We start from the raw sequence: 21,197 nt of genomic DNA, 5'->3' as shown, positions 1-21,197 counted from the left end.
TGTCAGCTAGTACTTAATGATGCTAATAGACATGTTATGTTCCGAAGCACGGGCGGGATCTTGCCTGACGTCCTTCTCTCTGCATCCTGATCAGTCTTCACATGGTGGGCATCCTTTATTTCCGGTCACACACGGGTGGTGACCGGAACTGTACTGTACTGTACAAAGTTTGGAAGAGGTGATTTGTTTTACCAGATGTACAGACATCAAGGGACACAAGACACTTGAAAAAGCAAGGAAATCACCAGGTGTGGTGGCTCACGCCTGTAATCCCAGCACTTTGGGAGGCCGAGGCGGGTGGATCACAAGGTCAGGAGATCAAGACCATCGTGGCTAACACGGGAAACCCCGTCTCTACTAAAAATACAAAAAAATTAGCCAGGCGCGGTGGTGGGCGCCTGTAGTCCCAGCTACTCGGGAGGCTGAGGCAAGAGAATGGCATGAACCCGGGAGGCGGAGCTTGTAGAGAGCCGAGATCACGCCACTGCACTCCAGACTGGGTGACAGAGCGAGACTCCATCTCAAAGAAAAAAAAAAAAAAAAGCAAGGAAATCTGACATCACCCAAGGAACATAACTCTTTAGTAGTAGACCCTAGTAAAAACTAAATTTAAAAACTGCCGGAAAAGGGATTCAAAATAATGTTCTTAAAGAAGTGCAACAAGATACAAGAAAATACAGATAGACAATGCAATGAAATCGGAAATGCAATTGACAATATGAATGAAAAATTCAACAAAGAGATAGGAATCATAAAAAAAGAACCAAGCAGAAATCCTGCAGCTGACAAATTCAATGAATGAAATTAAAAATAAAAACTAACAATAGAGAGCTTCAGCAGTGAATCTGATCAAGCAGAAGAAAAAAGAAATCTCTGAACTTGAAGATAGGTCATTTGAAATTAATCAGTCAGAGGGAAAGAAAAGAAATAATTAAAAAGAGTGAAGAAAAGCCTTCAAGAATTATGGAGCATGATTAAGCAAAAAAATATTTTATGGGTGTCTAGAAGGAAAAGAGAAGGGAAAAGGTATAGAAAATCTATTTAATAAAGTAATAGCTGGAAAATTCCCAAGTCTGGGGAGAGATGTGGACATCCAAATCCAAGAAGCTCAACAGTCCCCCAATAGATTCAACCAAAAAGGTTCTCCCCGGGACATGTTATGGTCAAACTGTCAAAAGTCAAAGAGAAGAGAAAATTCTAAAAACAGCAAGAGAAAAGCATCAAGTCACATATAACAGAATCCCCCGTTAGACTGAAAGCAGATTTCTCTGCAGAAATTTTATAGACCAGGAGAGAATGGAATGGAATAATATATTCAAAGTGGTAAAAGGAAAACAAAAAACAAACTGTCAGTCAAGAATACTATACCCAGCAAAGCTATCCTTCAGAAATGAGGGAGAAATAAAGTCTTTCCCAGACAAGCAAGAAGTGAGGGAATTCATCACCACTAGACCAGCCTTACAAGAAATACACAAGGGAGTCCTACATCTGGAAGCAAAGACATGATAATTACTATCGTGAAAACACACAAAAATATAAAACTCGCTGGTAGAGTGAGTTTCACAAAAGAGAAAGAGAAAATAATCAAACGTTACTATTACAGAAAACCACTAAACCGTAATGATAAATAATGAGAGGAAGAAAGGAAGAAAAGATATACAAAACAACCAGAAAACAATTAACAAAATGACAGAAGTAAGTCCTACCTATAAATGATAACCTTACATGTAAATGGATTAAATTCCCCCACTTAAAGTATATAAACTGGCTGAATAGATTTTTTAAATGACCCAACTATATACTGCCTACAAGAAGCTCACATCATCTATAAGGACACATATAGAGTGAAAGTAAAGGGATGAAAAACATACTCCACGTAAACAGAAACCAAATTGAGCAGGAGTGCTATACTTACATCAGACAAAGCAGACTTTAAGTCAAAAACTCTGAAAAGAAGCCCAGTTTGGTGGTGCATACTTGTAGTCCCAGCGACTTGGGAGGCTGAGGTGGAAAGATTGCTTGAGTCCAGGAGTTCAAGGTGGTAGTGTGCTGTGATTACACCTGTGAGTAGCCACTACACTCCAGCCTGGGCAACATACCAAGACCCCATCTCTTTAAGAAAAAAAATTTTAGGGCAAGGAATGTCATTATATAATGATAAAGGAATCAATTCAGCAAGAAAATACAACAATTGTCAATATATATGGACCCAACAGTAGAGCACCCAGACATACAAAACAAATATTATTAGATCCAAAAAGAGAGATAGATTCCAGCACAGTGTCATTTGCAGATTTCCGTACCCTATGCTCCGCATTAAACAGATCATCTAGACAGAAAATCAACAACAAAAAACCCACATTGGCTTTAAAGTGCCTTTTAGTCCAAACGGACCTAACAGACATTTCCAGAACTTTTCATCCAACCATTGCATGGTACACATTAGCTGCTTCATCACGTGGAAGATTATCTAGGAGAGATCAGATGTTAGGCCACAAAACAAGTCTCAACAAATGTAAAATAATTGAAATTGTATCAATTATTTTTTCTAACAATAATAAAATAAAACTAGAAATCAGTAACAAGGGGAGCTTTTGAAATTGTACAAATTCATGAAAATTAATATTCTCCTGAATGACAAATGGGCCAAGGAAGAAATTAAGAAGGCAGTTTTACAATTTGGCCTGGCACAGTAGCTCACGCCTGTAATCCCAGCACTTTGGGAGGCTGAAGTGGGCAGATCATTTGAGGTCAGGAGTTCGAGACCAGCCTGGCTAACATGGTGAAACCCTGTCTCTACTTAAAACATAAAAATTAGCGGGCATGGTGGTGGGTGCCTGTAATCCCAGGTACTCAGGAGGCTGAGGCAGGAGAATCACTTGAACCTGGGAGGCAGAGTTTGCAGTGAGCCAAGATTGCACCACTGCACTCCAGTATGGGTGACAGAGTGAGACTCTGTCTCAAAAAAAGAAAAAAAGAAAAAAGAAAAAGAAAAAAAAGAAAAGAGAAAAAGATGCCTGGGCGCAGTGGCTCACGCCTGTAGTCCCAGCACTTTGGGAGGCCGAGGTAGGTGGATCACGAGGTCAAGAGATTGACACCATCCTGGCCAACATGGTGAAACCCCGTCTCTACTAAAAATACAAAAATTAGCCGTGTGTGGTAGCACGCGCCTGTAGTCCCAGCTACTTGGGAGGCTGAGGCAGGAGAATTGCTTGAACCCGGGAGGCGGAGGTTGCAGTGAGCCGAGATCATACCACTGCACTCCAGCCTGGTGACAGAGTGAGACTCCGTCTCAAAAAAAAAAAAAAAAAAGACAGAAAAAGAGAAGAAAAAAATATTGAAACAATAAAAATAGAAACACATGTCATGATAACTTGAACCAGGGGCAGGGTAGGTGGAGAAGAAACATAGCATGCCAAAACTTATGGGATACAGTAAAAGCAGTATGAAATGGGAATTTTATAGCAATAAAAGCCTACATCAGAAACACACAAAGATTTCAAATAAATGACTTAACGATGCATCTCAAGGAATTAGGAATAAAACCCAAACCAGGCCGAAAATTAGTAGAGGAACAAAAATAATAAAGATCAGAGCAAGAGCAAAAAGAAACAATATTGAGATGAAAACATTACAAAAGATCAACGAAATGAAAATATAGCCAGGTGCGGTGGCTCACACCTGTAATCCCAGCATTTTGGGAGGCCGTGGCAAGTGGATCACTTGAGGTTAGGAGTTCAAGACCAGCCTGGCCAACATGGTGAAACCCCATCTCTACTAAAAGTATAAAAGTTAGCCAGGTGTGTTGGCGGGCACCTGTAAGCCCATCTACTTGGGAGGCTGAGGCAGGAGAATTGCTTGAACCCAGGAGGCGGAAGTTGCAGTGAGCCAAGATTATGCCACTGCACTCCAGCCTGGGTGACAAAGCCAGACTCTGTCTCAAAAAAAAAAAAAATTGTTTTTTTGAAAAGATAATTGACAAACCATTAGCTAGATTAAGCAAGAAAATATGCAAATAAATAATTCAGAAGTAAAAAAGGAGACATTACAACGAATATCATAGAAATACAAAGGATCATTAGTGACTATTATGAACAACTGTACACCAACACATTAGAAAACCTAGCGGAAATGGATAAATTCCTGGATGCATGGAACCCACCAAGATTGAACCAAGAAGAAAAGAAAACCTGAACAGACCAATTACTGTAATGAGATTGAATCTGTAATTTTAAAATCTCCCATCGGCCGGGCATGGTGGCTTACGTTTGTAATCCCAGCGCTTTGTGAGGTCAAGGCAGGCAGATCATGAGGTCAGGAGATCGAGACCATCCTGGCCAACATAGTGAAACCCCGTCTCTACTAAAATACAAAAAAAAATTAGCCAGGCGTGGTGGTGCATGCCTGTGGTCCCAAGTACTCAGGAGGCTGAGGCAGGGGACTTTCTTGAACCTGGGAGGCAGAGGTTGTAGTGACCGGAGATCGCGCCATTGCACTCCAGCCTGGACAACAAGAGCAAAACTCCGTCTCAAAAAAAAAAAAAAAAAAAAAAAATCCCATCAAAGAAAAGCCCAGGGTGCTTCACTAGAGAATTCTGCCAAACATTTAAAGAAGAACTAATACCTGTTCTTCTCAAGCTCTTCTAGAAAATTGAAGAGGAGGGAATTCTTCTAAACTCATTCTACAAGACTAGCATTACCCTAATATAAAAACCAGACAAGGACACAGCAGAAACAGAAACAAAAACAAAAAACACTAGAAAGAAAAAGGAAACTATAGGCCAATATTTCTGATGATCATAGATGGAAAAATTCTCAAGAAAAATAGTATTTTGTAGTAATTAGTAGTAACTGAATCCAGCAGCACATTTTAATTCACTGTGATCAAATGGGATTTATTCCTGGGATGTAAGGATGGTTCAACATAAGTAAACCGGTAATCAGCATAATACATTACATCAACAGAATGAAGGACAAAAACAATATTATCATCTCAATAGACACAGAAAAAAATATTTGATAAAATTCAACATCCCTTCATGGTGAAAACTCAACAAGTTAGGTTGGAAGATACCTCAACACAATAAAGGTTGTATATGACAAACCCACAGCCAACATCATACTGAATGGGGAAAAGATCTACAACAAGAAAGGATACCCACTTTCACAACTTTTATTCAACATAGTACTGGAAGTTCTAGCCAGAGCAGTTATGTAAGAAAAAAAATAAGCCGCATCCAAACTGGAAAGAAGGAAGTCAAATTGTTCCTGTTTGCAGACAACATGTCTTATATATAGAAAACCCTAAAAGCTCCACCAAAAAATCCTTAGAACTCATAAAGTAATTCAGTAAAATCAATGTACAAAAATCAGTAGTGTGTCTGTATACCAACAACAAACTAGCAGAAAAGAAATCAGTCTCATTTACAATAGTTACAAAAGAAATAACTAAGGAAGTGAAAGATCTCCACAAAGAAAACTGTAAAACATTGATGAAAGATACTGAAGAGGACACACAAAAAATAGAAAGACATTCGATGCTCATGGATTGGAAGAATTAATATTGTGAAAAGGACCATACAGATTTAATGCAATCCCTATCAAAATACCAATGACATTCTTCATAGAAATATAAAAAAAATCCTAAAATTAATACAGAACCACAAAAGACCCTGGATGGCTTAAATAATCTTGAGCAACAAGAAGAAAGCTGGAGGCATCACACTACCAAACTTTGAAACAGCATGGTACTGGCATAAAAACAGAAACATAGACCAATGGAACAGAATAGAGAACTCAGAAATAAGTCTTTGTATTTACAGCCAACTGATTTTTAACAAAAGCACCAAGAACATTTATCGGAGCAGGACAGTCTCTTCAATAAACGATGGTAGGGAAACTAGATATCCACATGCAGAAAAATGCAGCTCAACCCCTATCTCTCGCTATTTACAAAAGCCAACTCAAAATGGATCAAAGACTTAAATGTAAGACTCAAAACCATGTATCTACTAGAATAAAATACAGGGAAAACACTTCAGGATATTGGTCTGGGCAAAAATTGTATGGAGAAGACCTCAAGAGCACAGGCAACCAAAGCACAATTAGACAAATGGGGTTGCATTTCAGTAAAAAGCTTCTGCACAGCCAATGAAATAATCAACAGAGTGACAACTTGCAGAATCAGAGAAAATATTTCAAACTATTTATCTGACAAGCTATTAATATCCAAAATATACAAGGTGAAACTCAAACAACCCATCAGCAAAAAAAAAAAAAAAAAAAATCAGATTAATAAATGGGCAAATAAACTGAATAGACATCTCTTAAAAGAAGACATACAAATGGCCAGCTGGTATAAGAAAAAGTGCTCAACATCTCTAATCATCAGGGAAATGCAAATCAAAACCACAGTGAGATACCATCTCACCCCAGTTAGAATGGCTGTTATCAAAAACACACAAAAAAATAACAAATACTCATGAGGATGGAGAGAAAGGAGAACTCTTATACACTCTTGTTAGGAAGCCTCCTCAAAAAACTGAAAATAGAACTACTGTGTGTGATCTAGCAATTCCACTACTGGGTATATATCCAAACGGAGGGAAATCAATTATGTCAGAGATATCTGGGCTCTCATGTTTATTGCCATACTATTCACAGTAGCCAAGATATGGAATCAACTTAAGTGTCCTTCCACACATGAATGGATTTTTAAAATATTTTCCTTATACACAATGGAATACTATTTAGCCATAAAAAGAATGAAATTCTGCCGTTTGTGGCAACATGGATGAGCTTGGAGGTCATTATGTTAAGGTAAATAAGTCAGGCACAGAAAGATAAATATTGCATGTTCTCACTCATATGTGGAAGCTAAAAAAAAATTGCTCTCATAGAAGTGGAGAGTGGAATAGTGGTTACTAGAGGCAGGGAAGGTTAGGAGGATGGGGGATAGCCAAAGGTTGGTGAACAGATACAAAAGTACAGCTAGACAGGTGAAATAAGTTTGAGTCTTCTGTATCACTGTAGGGTGACTATAATTAACAACAGTTTGTTGAATATTTTCAAATATTTCAAACATTTTCAAATAGGAGAGCAAATTTTGAATGCTCCCAACACAGAAATAAGTGTTTGAGGTGATGGATATGCTAATTACTGTGATTTGATCATTACACATTTGTATACATGTATCAAAATATTACACTGTACCCCATAAATATATACAATTATTGCATGTCAATTAAAAAAATAATGAAAGCAAAAGAAAAATTTATAAGAAAGAAATGGGCAAAGGGATTGAATTTAAAAAAAGGAACTAAATAAGTAAAAATAAGTAAATAGCTCCTATGGGGGGAACCAGCCCCCAGTATTTCAACATAGGTTCTTTTCTATTTTTCCTAAGTGTCGGCTGGTCTGAGAAATAAAGAGAAAGAGTACAAAAGAGAGAAATTTTACAGCTGGGCCTCCGGGGGTGACATCACCTATTGGTAGGTTCTCTGATGCCCCTTGAACTGCAAAACCAGCAAGTTTTTATTAGGGATTTCAAAAGGGGAGAGGGGTACAAACAGGGAGTAAGTCACAAAGAGCACATGCTTCAAAGGGCAATAAAAGATCACAAGGGCAGAGAAGCAGAGCAAGATCACAAGGCCAGGGCGAAATTAGAATTACTGATGAGGTTCCATATCCCACTAGGCACTCATTGTCTTGATAAACATCTTAACAGGAAACCTGGTTCGAGAGCAGACAACCGGTCTGACTAGAATTTGCCAGGCTGAAGTTTCCTAATCCCAGCAAGCCTGAGGGCACTGCAGGAGACCAGGGCGTATTTCATCCCTGGTCTTCAACCACATAAGGCACACAATCCCAGAGCAGCGGTCCGTAGGCCTACACCTGGGAATGCATTCCTTTCCCAGGGTTATTCCTTGCTGGGAAAAGAATTCAGCAATATTTCTCCTATTCACTTTCTGCAAGAAGAGAAATATGGCTCTGTTCTGCCCGGCCCTGCAGGCAGTCAGACCTTATAGTTATCTCCCTTGTTCCCTGAAAATCGCTGTTATCCTGTTCTTTTTTAGGATGCCCAGATTTCATATCGTTCAAACACACATGTTTTACTAACAATTTGTACAGATAACGCAATCATCACAGGGTCCTGAGGTGACATACATCCTCAGCTTACGAAGATGACAGGATTAAGAGATTAAAGTAAAGACAGGCATAGGAAATTATAAGAGTATTGACTGGGGAAGTGATAAATGTCCATGAAATCTTCACAATTTATGTTCAGAGATTGCAGTAAAGACAGGCATAAGAAATTATAAAAGTATTAATTTGGGGAACCAACAAATGTCCATGAAATCTTCACAATTTATGTTCTTCTGCCGTGGCTTCAGCTGGTCCCTCCGTTCAGGGTCCCTGACTTCCTGCAACAAGCTCCTGCACAGCCAGTGAAATAATCAACAGAGTGACAAGACAACTTGCAGAATCAGAGAAAATATTTGCAAACTATTCATCTGACAAGTGATTAATGTCCATTTCTCCAAATACAATGACCAATAAGCACATGAAAAAATATTCAACATCACTAATAATTAGGGAAATGCAAATCAAAACCACAGTGAAATACCACTTCACACCCAGTAGAATTGGTATTACTAAAGAAAAAAAGATAGAAAAAGAAAAGAGAATAGGCCGGGTGCAGTAGCTCACACCTATAATCTCAACAGTTTTGGAGGCCGAGGTAGACAGATCACCTAAGTTCAGGAGTTCAAGACCAGCTTGGCCAACATGGCAAAACCCTGTCTCTACTAAAAATACAAAAATTAGCTGGGCCTGGTGGTACATGTCTAATCCCAGCTACTCAGGAGGCTGAGGCATGAGAATCGCTTGAACCCAGGAGATGGAAGTTGCAGTGAGCCGAGATCATGCCTGGGCTACAGAGTGAGACTCTGTCTCAAAAAAAAAAAAAAAAAAAGAAGAAGAAGAAGAAGACAGAAAAGAAAAGAAAATAGGCCAGGTGCAGTAGCTCAGGCCTGTAATCCCAGCACTTTGGGAGTCCAAGGCAGGCAGATCAGTTGAGGCCAGGAGTTTGAGACTAGCCTGGCCAACATGGTGAAATTCTGGCTCTACTAAAAATACAAAAATTAGCCGGGTGTGGTCTCATACACTTGTAATCCCAGGTACTCAGGAGGCTAAGGCAGAGAATCGCTTGAACCTGGGAGGTGGAGGCTGCAGTGACCTGAGATCACGCCACTGCACTCCAGCCTGGGAGACAGAGCAAGACTCCATCTCAAAAAAAAAATGAATAAATTAATTAAATTAATTAATAAATATTGGCAAAAATGTGGAGAAATTTCAACCCTTGTGCACTGGTGGGTATGACTGTAAAATGGTGGTGTGGAAAATAGTATGATAGTTCCTCAAAATATCAGTAAAAGTGAATTACAGAATGATCCAGTAATTCTACTCTTGGTATAGACCCAAAAGAAATCAAATCAGGGACTTCAACAGATATATGTCCACACATGCTCATAGCAGTGTTATTCACAATAGCCAAAAGGAGAAAGGAACCCCAGTTTCCATCAACAGATGAATGGGTAAACAATGTATGAACATTCAATGGACTATAATTATTCAGCCTTAAAAAGGAAGAGAGTTCTGACACATTCTACAATGTGAATAAACCTTGAAGACGTTATGTTAGGTGAAATAAGCTAGTCACAAAAGGACAGACACTGTATGATTCCACTTATATAAGTTACCTATAGTAGTCAAATTCATCGAGACAGTAAGTAGAATGGTGGTTTCCAGGGGAGGATGGATGAGGAATTATTGTTTCATGGATACAGAGTTTCAGTTTGGGAATACAAAGAAAGTTTTGGAGATGGATGGTATTCATGGTTGCACAACAGTGTGAATATACTTAATGCCACTGACCTCTACACTTAAAAATTGTTAAAATGGAAATTTTTTTGTTATGTATCTTTACTACAGTAAAAAAAAAAAAAAAAAAAAAAAAAAAAGAAGAAGAAAGTGAACACTCAAACTTCTCCCAAATATACAAGAGGAGGAAACACTTCCTAACACATTCTGTGAGGCCAGCATTACCCTTATATCATGGTCAAATATGCCACAAGAAAAGAAAACTGCAGCCTTATATCCCTTATGAATATTGATCCAAAGATCATCAACAAAAATACTAGCAAACTAATTCCAACAACACATTTCCCAATTTCAAAATGTACTAGAAAGCTACAGTAATCAAAACAATGTGGTACTGGCATAAAGATAGATACATAGGCCAATTAAGTAGAATTGAAAGTCCAGCAATAAACTCAAATATCTGTGTTCAATTGACTTTTGACAGTTGTGCTAATGGGGGAAAGAATTGTCTTTCTTTCCATGATAATTCAGTGAGGGAGAGAATAATCTTTTCAACAAATAATATGGAGAAAACTGGATATCCACATGCAAAAGAATGAGGTTGGACCTCTACCTCACTCAATATACAAAATTATCTCAGTCAATCAAAAACCTAATAGAATAGCAAAAATTATGAAACTATTAGAAGAATACATAAAGGATAAATCTTCAGGACCTCAGAATTGGTGACGGATTCTTAGATTTGACACCAAAATCATAAGCAACCAAAGAAAAAATAGATAAATTAGACTACATCAAAATTTAAAACTTTTGTACGTCAAAGGACATTATCAAATATGTGGAAATACAATGTACAGAACAAAATACTTGCAAATCACATATTTAATAAGGGGTTAATATTCAGCATATATAAAGAACTCCTACACCTCAACAACAAAAAACCAAACAGCTCAATTTTTTAAATGGCAGGGGATAAGAGTAGGCATTTCTCTAAAAAAGATATACAAATGGCAAACAATCACATGAAAAGATATTCAACATCTTTGGTCATCAAGGAAATGCAAATCAAAACTACAATGAGATACCTCTTTACATCCACCATGACAGCTATAACAATAATTTTTCTAAAAATTGAAAATAACAAGTGTCGACAAGGATGTGGAGAAGGAGGAACTGTTGTACATTGCCAGTAGGAATGTAAAACGCACCAGCTGCTGTGGAAGAAGTTTGGCAGTTCCTAAAAAAAAATGAAGCATAGAATTACCATATGACCCAGTAATTTCACTCCTAGGTATATACCCAAGAGAAATGAAAAGATATATCTGCATAGAAACTTGTACATGAATGTTTATGGCAACATGAATCATAATAGTCAAAAGGCAGAAACAACCCAAATGCCTATCAGTGAATGAATGTGGTGTATTACCACTGGAATGTTATTCAGCCATAAAAAGAAGTGAAGTACTAATATATACTACAATATGGATGAACCTTGAAAACATTAAGCTCAGTGAAAGAAGCCAGACATCAAATCATATTGTGTGATTCCTTTATGTGAAATTCCAGAATAGACAAAGCCATAGAAACAGAAAGGAGATTGGTGGTTGCCAGGGGGTTGGGGGGGCGGGGATTGGGGTGGTGATTACCCAATGTGTATGAGGTATTCTTCGCGAACGACGAAAAAAGTTTTGAAACGAGAGAGATGGTTGCACAATATTGTGAATACACTAAATGCCCCTGAACTGTACATTTTAAAATGGGTAATTGTATGTTGTGGGACTTTAAACTTAATTTTAAAATAAGAACCCAAACTGTTGGCCCGTAGAGTCCAAACTGTTAACTGCAAGTCACGGATTTCATGGAAGGCCAGTCTGAGAGGGAAAGACAATGTGATCACAGAGAGGAAGGGAGGGTCATGGACAGGAAACTCCGGGGCCTGAAATAGGGCAGGACACTAGCATGTGGATTCCAGAACCCCGTGAAGGCAGGAAGTCTTGGAAGTCCCATGGGGAGAGCAGATCGGGCATGTGCTGGTCAAATCAGAGTGACCCCTGCTATCCTGAGAGCTTCACACACACTGGAGAGGGGTGGGGGGCGGCGGGGAGGGCAGGCTGAGGTCTCTCTACGTTACCTGTTCTCCTTCCTGTCCTGCAGATGTTGAACCTCTTTGTGGCTGTGATCATGGACAATTTTGAGTACCTTACGCGGGACTCTTCCATCCTAGGTCCTCACCACTTGGATGAGTTCATCCGGGTCTGGGCTGAATACGACCCAGCTGCGTGGTAAGTGAGCCCTGGTGCTCTGTGGTCCTTGGGGGTGGTCCATACCCATAGATCTTGGGATGGGCCTGGTGGCTTCAGACATGTTTCAAGTGAGCACCCCCTCAGGTTTTGGTTTGGGGCCTAGGGATCTGTCCTGTTTCTTGTAGAGCAGCAGTGATGTCCCCTCTGAGCAGCACCTCCCTTTTCCATCTCGTGTGCCTTTGCGCAGTGGCCCGGACTGCATAAAGTGATAAGGGTCTTTTGAGACCTTGAGTTCAGTTCCTTGGGAGGCACCAGGAGTCATGGAAGGTTTTCAAGGGGCTTGTGAGACTCAGGTCTTCTGCTGAAATTTACTGTCTTCTTTCAAGGCCTGTCATGTGAGGGCTCATGGAGGGCTTGTGGGAGGGTGTGTGGAGACAGCACAGCCATAGCGTCCTTGTGAGACTTGATGTAGGGTTTTAGGACACTCTCCCTAAGGGGCTCAGGAGTCTCCCTCTGCTCTTTCTTTTGGGGACAGGGGCCAACATGCACCTCTGTATCCCCAGCCCAGGCTGCATATAGTGTGGGTGCTTGGTGAACTTTTTTGACAGATGAGCTACCAGGAAGGCTGTAGTGTGTTTAAGACCCTTATCTATCATCTGTCATGGTGGGAAAGGTTTACTTGTTTCAAAGGCGAGGGGTGGTGCCTTTCCATACAGAAGAGGAGTCTCATGAAGGGCATGGTTTGGGTCAGAAGGTGAAGCTGTTTGAGATCAGGATCCATGGGGGTCCCGTACAGCATGGCATCTCAGCAGGGCTGAGAGCTCATTCGGGAAGGAAGACAGGTCAGGCAGCATGGCTTCTCCATCTTTCTGTTTGTCCATTCCTTCCATCACTCGTTCCTCATTTACTTGCTCGCTCACTCACTCAAGCAGTGTCTACTGTGGGCTGCTCCCTGCAAGGCCACTAGGCCTGCTAGCACCTCACTCACAGCGTGTGCCCAGGAAATGATCGTGGATGAGCAGCTCTCAGTGAGTGTGTAGACATCCACCACTCCCCGTGCCCTAGGGGGATGAGGGAACCGTGGGTGCCACCGAGGCCTGCCTTCTCTCTCTGAGCTCCTAAGCCTGCCCAGGCCCCCTCGCACTCCTCTGCCCCCAGTGCCCTTGCTGGGGGAGGGCCGGCAGGACGTGGTCAGACCCCTCATGGTGAGGTCCTACTGCCCACAGAGCTCCTGGGTTCTGCCTGGTTTTGCTTAAACTGCAGCTCAGCAGAGGGAGCCCTCCACAGACACAAAAGGCCTGGGAGCCCGACTAGACTTCCCCACCCTCCTTTCCACTCAGCCTCCCCGGAGCACCCCCACCTTCCTAGTGAGGATCCAGAAGGTGCTGCATGGGCCCTTCCCAGTCTGGACAAGGTCCAGAGCCACTGGCAGCATCGGGGGCCCTGGGATGGGGCCTCTCCTGTCCAGGCTCTTCCAGGCACACAGCATCTCTGTGGGTGTTTTTCATTTGAGTCGGAAATATACAGTTTTTACGCAGTGCAAAACAGACGTAGAGATTGTCTGTGTTTCACAGTGTATATGACAATTTCCCTGGCTTGCGAGAACCCTGTCATGTCCGATGCAGCAATATGTTTGCCCTGTGATACTTACTTCATGCTGGGAGGGACAGGCTCAGGCACATTCACACAGGACCTGTGGTCAAGTAAGCCCAGTTGACTTGGGGGAGACTGACCACATTGAAGACCTAGACCTTGTGAGGCAAAGGGCAGGAGAGACTCCAGCCCAGGCAGGATTTAGGTGAATTCTAGGCAGGTCACCCTGACTGTGTGGTTTAGAGAGTCGCTGCTTTTTCTGGGTGTATTTTTTCTAGAGGAGACTGTGTTGCAGAAAACAGAGATACTTTATAGCATGTAGTTAGTACTAAAGGGCAAAGGCAGATCAACAAAGGCCTGTGAGAGGATGACAACATTCCCCAATCTTTATGAGCTATGCCCGGGCCTTCCACAGTCAGCCGCTGGCAAGAGCAGAGGCAGGAAGAACGAGAAGTGGACTTGGGCCAGATGGCAGCTTGGTTACCATGCACAGTGGTACCATACCAAAGCCAGAGTCTCAGAGCAGGGGTCCTTAGAAGACATAGGCAGTTGGGGATGTGAGAAGTGCTTACTGAAGAGTAAACAACAGAATACAGGCCTCACCCCAGAGATAGCACGCACAAAATAACACACAAAACCTGCGGGCCTTGAGATAGCACAGACGTGACCTGTGAGCAACACATGATTCTGCCCCCATGAGCAGCCTGGGCTCACCCTATGTAGCCCAAGATGGCCAGGACAGGCCGAGGGGCCCAGCAGAGGCAGCTGAGCAGATTGGGCCTGGATCCTGCATCCTGAGCAGAGCACAGGGCACCTTGAGCCTTTTTGGTAGCCTCTGTGACAAACGCAGTGATGTAGTCATTTCCCAGGGGACCACTCCATGGCTCCTCATTCTTTGGGAGAAACTTTGAAACAACAAAATTTTATGAGATTTCCTGAGTTGTGTGTGCACATGTGTGACTGTGCATGTGTGCACAAACAGGACATGTGTGCATGTACATGGCTGTGTTGTATGCGTGTTTGCACAGTGTGACCACATGCGCACTCTGTGCATGTGTACATGTGTGTTGTGCATGCATGCACACAGATGTCTACATGTGTTTTGTGCACATGTGCATGCACAAGGCACACACATGTGTGCATGTTGACGTTTGTGTGTGCACATATGATTGTATATATGTGTGCCTGTGTGTATATGTGTGCAAGTGAACTGAATGTGCGTGCATGCCTGTGTGGTTGTATGTGGATGTGTGTATGAATGGCATGTGCACCTGTGTGTGTGCATATGCCCGTGTGTGTGTGTGTGCCTGTGGATGTGCACATGCCCGTGTGTGCCTGTGATGTGCACATGTCTGTGGTGTGCACGTGCCTGTGTGTGCATGTGCCTTTGTGTGTGTGCCACCGTGGTGCGCATGTGCCTGTGTGTGCCTGTGGGTGTGCACGTGCCTGTGGTGCGCATGTGCCTGTGTGTGCGTGTGTGTCTGTGGTGTGCACATGTCTTTGTGTGCGTGTGTGCCTGTGGATGTGCACATGCCTGTGTGTGTGTGTGGTGTGCACGTGCCTGTGTGTGTGGTGTGCACGTGCCTGTGTGTGCATGTGCCTTTGTGTGTGTGCCTGTGGTGCACATGTGCTGTGTGGGTGTGCATGTGTGTGCCTGTGGGTGTGCACGTGCCTGTGTGTGCCTGTGGTGTGCACATGTCTGTGGTGTACACGTGCCTGTGGTGCGCATGTGCCTGTGTGGGTGGATTCTGAAGGCACGAAACTGTTCACCCTGGTGCTGCTTTTCCCAACCTTCCTATTGTTGTTGCTTCAACCCTGTGGTGTGAAGCCTGGCGACTTGAGAGGAGAATTGCAGTCACACTTCTTGCAGCAATCTGGCTGCTCATTTCTGTGTCCACCCATCTGTCTAATAACATCTCCTGGGCATCTGCCATGTGCTGGGGCAGGGGCCTAAAGGTGAAACAGGCACATGCTGTCAGAACACTCAGCCAGGCTTGGCAGTGAGACCACGTGGTGACTGTAGCTCAAGGCCAGGGCATTTCTGAGGAAGGAGAGGCCATGTCCGGCCTGAAGAATGAGAGGAGGTGCCATTTGAGCTGAACTTAAAGGAATAGGAATGATTGAGCACTAGAGAAATAGGATGGATTGAACTGGGGATGGGAGGTGGGGCAGAGGGAAGAGGGAGGCCAGGTGGCTTCTGTCAGGCTGGAGAGGAGAGTGCTTTGCAGAGGGGCTGCAAGGAAGGCTGAGACCGTTTGAGAAAGGCATTGAAACTGGTTAAACAAGTCGCTTTGATTTTGCTTCATAGACAGTGGGTACAGTCCTTGAATCGAGGAGTGATGGTGTCAGGCCCACACTTTTCACCTGGGCTTGATGGGCAGGGACAGTTGGGGAGGGTGGGAGGTCTCACGTGTGTCCAGCCCCCCGTGGTGGTCCCTTGGCTGCAACAACCTTAGCAAACATCTTTGGTGAGGCCGAGGTGGGGCTTCCTGTTTCTTCCCTTTTACAGAAGGAAATTCAACATGATTTGGAGCTGATTGGACCGAGGGGGCTACACTGTAGGAGAGAGGAGCATTGGTGGTGATCCAAGGATGCCAGCCTACGATGAGAGGAGGTCCTTAGCTGGACTAGGGCTTCCAGGGGAGGACACAGAGTGTTCAGGGAGACAGGGTCAGTCAGGAGGCAAATGGGTATGGGCCTCTGAGGTTGCTGTGATAGAGAAGCAGAAGTGCCTTGCTGTGGTGATGAGAAAGCCAGGCGTCAGAGGGTTTGGCTGACCTGGGAGGCCCAGGGAGCATCGTCACTCAGGGAGTGAGAGGAAGAGCTGACCGAGAGGGAGGGGCAGGGCAGTGTTCTGTGTGGAGCGGCTCCTGCACACATCGGGCTCTGGAAATTTCGCTGCGGTTGCCACACCTCCCGGGGAGCTCCAAGCCCCAGTACCCCAGCGAGGTGCCACCTGTCCAGTGCACCCCTCACCTCTGCTGCCACGCCTGCGCGAGGTCGGTCTTCCCATCACAGGCTGGGCGGGCGGGAGGGTCGGGCTCCATCCTGCCTTTGTTGCCATAACCTGTGACATTTCCTTTCCAGTTGCCGGATTCATTATAAGGATATGTACAGTTTGTTGCGTTGTATTGCGCCACCCATTGGCTTAGGGAAGAACTGCCCTCGTAGGTTGGCCTACAAGGTTTGCAACTTCAGAGCCTCCATCCAACATACTTCCCTGGCCGAAACGCACACAGCACACACTCCCTGCCTGGTTTGGGAATGACGACGCCTCACCTTTCTTTCCTCCTGTCCTGCCCCGCACTCCAGCCTCCTGGACGCTTTGGTTCCCTGTCTAATCTCCCCTGACCCTTCTAGCTGGCTGGGGACAGGCAGCCTTTTGAGAGTGCACAGAAAGCTTTCTGGCTGGGATCAGCTAGCTGGGTGGGAGATGGGGGCTAGGTCCCTCCTGCATCAAGGAAGCAGCCGACTTGCCCGGTTTTTCCTCCGAGCTCTCGAGAGTGAGCTGATGGTCAGGCCAAAGGCCGAGGGCCCCAGAGGAAGGGAGCACGGGCACAGGCCTCCCAGGAGCAGCTGTCCTCTGGGTCGGAAGAGCCCAGTAACCCAGTGGCTCTCCAGTCCCTGGGGGAGGAAAGGGCAGAGGCAGAGTGGGGGCCAAAGACAAGCCGTCCTGCTTTGCCTCTGGAGTGATGCGCTCAGCTCAGCCAAGGAGCCCCTGGTCTGGAACCGTGGGAGGAGGGCAAGGCCCCAGGGCAGATCCATCTGCCAGGAAGAGGCTGTCCCCTTTCTCTCCTGGGCCACCTGAATCTGGCTGTGTCTCTAGGACCCCAAGCCCACAGGCAGGTGTCCCAGGGTTGGAGGTAGGCCCCAGGCCTCGTGGCCTCTCTACTTGGGAAGACTCTGTCATCGGAGCCTTTAGGTTCCTAGATCCTGCAACCTGCCCCTTTGCTGTCAGAGCTGGTGCAAGGTGGCCCCAGGCCATGTCCTGCCAGCTCCTCCCCCCTCCCGCAGTCTCCCATTTCCCACCCAGCCCTGAGCCCCAGCAGCAGCCTTGCCCTGGGCTGGCCTCGGGCGTCTCTGGGCTTGAAGCAGGACTTGCCCCAAGGGTAGGTTTTGGCTGTACAGCTTCAGGGCTCCCACTTTAGTTTTCTGGTTTGTTTCAGATCTTCTCCACCTTTTTAGCCTCTAGCCTCACTTGGAAGCAAATCTGACCGTGAGGAAAGCTGATGTCTCTGCCGTGGTTCTCAGCCACTGCCTCATCTGCCACCTGACCCTGCCTGCCAGCTCTTCTGGCAGGGTGGACCAGCTCTTTTCTGATTGGCATTCACTGTGATTTTTAAAAGAGTAAAATCAGAAATTATCAACCCAAAGCCGCCCCGATGCAGCCCTTCCTCACCCCTCCATGTTCATTAGCTCAGATGCCACCCCCGCCCACTGCCCCGCATGGGGCTGGAGTGAGGAGGTGAGGCTCGGGGGTGGGGGGCCAGGAGGGGGTCAAGCCAAGCAGAGAAATCCCTCATTTTACTTATCTTGATTTTGGGCTTTGAATCCGACACTTTGATTAACTGGCTCTGTTTTCTTGTCTGCTTCCTCCCTGCCCCCCACCCCGCTCCCCTCCCCACTCCCCTCCTGCTGCCGCTCCTCCTGTGGACCACCCCACTGTGCCCTGGCCTCGCTGGGACGGGTTTCCAGTGGGCGCATCAGTTACAATGACATGTTTGAGATGCTGAAACACATGTCCCCGCCTCTGGGGCTGGGGAAGAAATGCCCTGCTCGAGTTGCTTACAAGGTAGACCCTGACCCTGCAACCTGCCCCCCAGGAGGCTGTGTGTGCTTGCTGAGGGGTGCTTGCTGGCTCTCCCAGCTCCTCTCCCTTTCAGGGTGCCCGGCTGTCTGTCTGCCGCTCTGCTGTGCGCCCCCGGCCGCCTCACTGTGTCTTTCTCTTCAGCCCCATCCCAGCTTCCTTCCCAGACAGAGGGATGTGGCCACCATGATGTCTCACTGGCCTCTTGTCCCCACAACCTGAGCTGCCCCCTTTGAGAGCCCCCTGGAGGCTCAGGAAGACAGAACTAGACCCTCCTCCCTGCCTTTTCTCCCTCCCTTCCTTTCCTAGGAATGAGGGGACAGACCACTTGTTTGACAGAGATTGTTGTTGTTCTGGGCTCAGAACAAAGCCCTAAGCCCCTGGTATGGATGGAGCTGTCCAGCCCTCTGGGTCTGGCCCTGGGGGCAGGTGGGGCCTGCAGGGCCTCTGGTGCTTCTGTACAACCCCCTCCCCAGCTCAGCAAGTGCAGAGGCTCCCTGGGCCCAGGCTGCAGTCTCCAGGGACTTTCTAGGCTCCATGGTGGGGAAGAGGCACTGTGGCATTGAGAAGGAAAGGGGTGCTGGGGAGAGGCATCTTGCTATTATTCCTGGGGCCTCAGAGGGCTGCTGGAGGATGGGGATGGCCTCGGGGCCCAGGAGTCATGGGATGCTGAGTTGCCAAGAAGGGGGTAAATCGAGGGATGCCTCCAGGCCTCCCTCCTGGGTGGGCAAGCAGGTCACATGGCCCAGCCCTAAAACTGTTCCATCTGCCCAGCTGTCCCCAGTCCCACCTCATACCCTCCATGTGTAAGCACCTTCGTTCCCCCAGCCCCCACCCACCTACTCAAGAGCCCTCCTGAGGCCCCCACTGCTCTCCGGCAAATGGCCTGTGGTTCAGCCAGCACGTGCCTAGAGCTTTCCTGATCCTCCCTGAGGAAGACTTTCCTGAGTCTGTCTGAGGAAGCTTCCTGCCAGAGCTTTCATCTCTGGTGCTGTGGACAGCTGTTGTCCACACTGTCTCTGTGCCCTGACTCTAGGTCTTTGTCACCCGACTCAGTGCAGCCTGTGGGAGCCAAGTGGCTCCTCCAAGCCATCCTCAGCCCCTGCCCTGCCCCTGCATTGTGCCTGCCTGGGGGTTCTGCATGCAAGGCTGTAGCTTTGTCCCCAAGAAGGAGAGCTCTGTCCACACTTGGCGCCGGGGCGAGCAGGCAGGGCCGTGACGGAGCAGCCTTTGGAGCCCCACCCAGCTGTGCTGGCTGACTCCAAGGTTCTGGGCATGGAGAGACCAAGGGAGGCCTCAGGGTGGGGGCAGAAGGGCCAGATGAGCTGAGGAGGGCTCAGGAGATGCCCAGAGCACTGCACCTTGGAGGGCCCAGGGCAGAGACACCTGTTTGTTTGCCCTGGCCTTGCCTCTTGGCTTCTTCCTGAGATTCTTGGCCCTTTGGGGCCTGGAGTGGGCTGATGGCACCCCTGGGGAGGGCAGCCCTCCAGTGCCCTGGGCGGAGCTCTTCCTTCTTGGAAATCACCTGCCTGCTCTGCCCTCACTGCTATCCCCAACGCCCCCCCAACGCCTGCCCTCTGGGAGAGGAATTCCTTGGCCTCTCACACCGCCATTCATGCTGGTCTGCAGGGATGCCATTCTCCGGGAAGCCGTTTACTCCTGTTGTGCTGCACACACATGCTGTGCAAAGCCCTGGGACTAGGACTGGACGTGGCAAGTGGGGCTTTGCCAGCATTCGGGGCCAGAGTCAGGCTCATGTCTCCAGCCCGGCTTGCATCCACACCCCACTAGCTGTTAGGCTGAGGACTCTGGATTTGGGGCCATGATGCTAGGGGCAGGGCTGTATGGCCCTCCCTAGAGAAGGGGCTGCTCTGCCACAGGTTGCAGGCTTGGGCAAGGACAGGCAGACCCTGGGGAGGAGCTCCTGTCTCTAGCTGGACAGTGCTCCTGGGGCTCCACTTGGCCAGCTCCTTGCTCCCCACGCTCAAAATATTCCAGGCACACTTGAGATGCATTTCCTCCTTGAGGCCTCTTCAGTTCTTAGAGCCTGGGTCTCTGGGCAGCACTGGCTGGGGCCAGAGGACTGTGGTGCAGACACGAGCTTGTCTCCAGCTGTTCTGTCCCTGAAAACTGGCAACAGGCTGTCCACCTGAGAGGGAGACGGAGCAGAGCTGCAGGACACTGCCCCAGCCCACTCTGAAGTGTAGCAGCCTCAGCCTGCAGCCCTGGGCAGTCCCATCTGTTCCTGTCCTTCCAGCAGCAGGAGCTGCCTTGCGCAGAGATGGGCTCTGCCTTTTAGTGACATTGAGCATCTCTCCCAGGCCTCATGCTGGGTGGTGAGAGGCAGAAGCCTCACTGGACCTGAGCTAAAACCAGGATGTCACCTGTAGGGGCCCTCACTGGGAGCTGGGCCCCAGAGAGGCACCCTGGACCACCTACTCCTTGTCCAGATGATCGAAGTGGTGGGAGGAGAAGATGGGGGTAGGCAGAGCAATGAGCACAGGGACCTCTTCTGTCTGTGGCTGCTGCTCCTCCTCCCCAGCCAAGGCTACACTCCTACATTCAGCCACAGGCAGGGGTCCCTCAGGGTGAGGAGGTGGCTGTGCTTTCAGAGGGATCAAGGCTCCAGTCTTTACCTGGAGTTCTACTTTTCTGCAGCCAGGAGGGTCCTCA

General features: G+C 46.5%; 1 protein-coding gene across 1 annotated transcript in view; it reads left to right on the top strand.

Moving 5' to 3' along the window:
* LOC129397245 (voltage-dependent N-type calcium channel subunit alpha-1B-like) overlaps window positions 1–21,197 on the top strand; it is a 45,411-nt gene that overhangs the window by 4,910 nt on the left and 19,304 nt on the right. The window contains 2 exon segments of the mRNA XM_055108421.2: window positions 12,036–12,163; window positions 18,413–18,509. Of these exon segments, the coding sequence (XP_054964396.2) occupies window positions 12,036–12,163; window positions 18,413–18,509 (225 nt within the window).

The sequence above is a fragment of the Pan paniscus genome, chromosome 13 (genome assembly GCF_029289425.2).
Source record: "Pan paniscus chromosome 13, NHGRI_mPanPan1-v2.0_pri, whole genome shotgun sequence".
Lineage (NCBI taxonomy): Eukaryota > Metazoa > Chordata > Mammalia > Primates > Hominidae > Pan > Pan paniscus.
The sequence above is the reverse complement of the archived record's forward strand: the minus strand, read 5'-3'. Positions and strand labels throughout refer to the sequence as shown.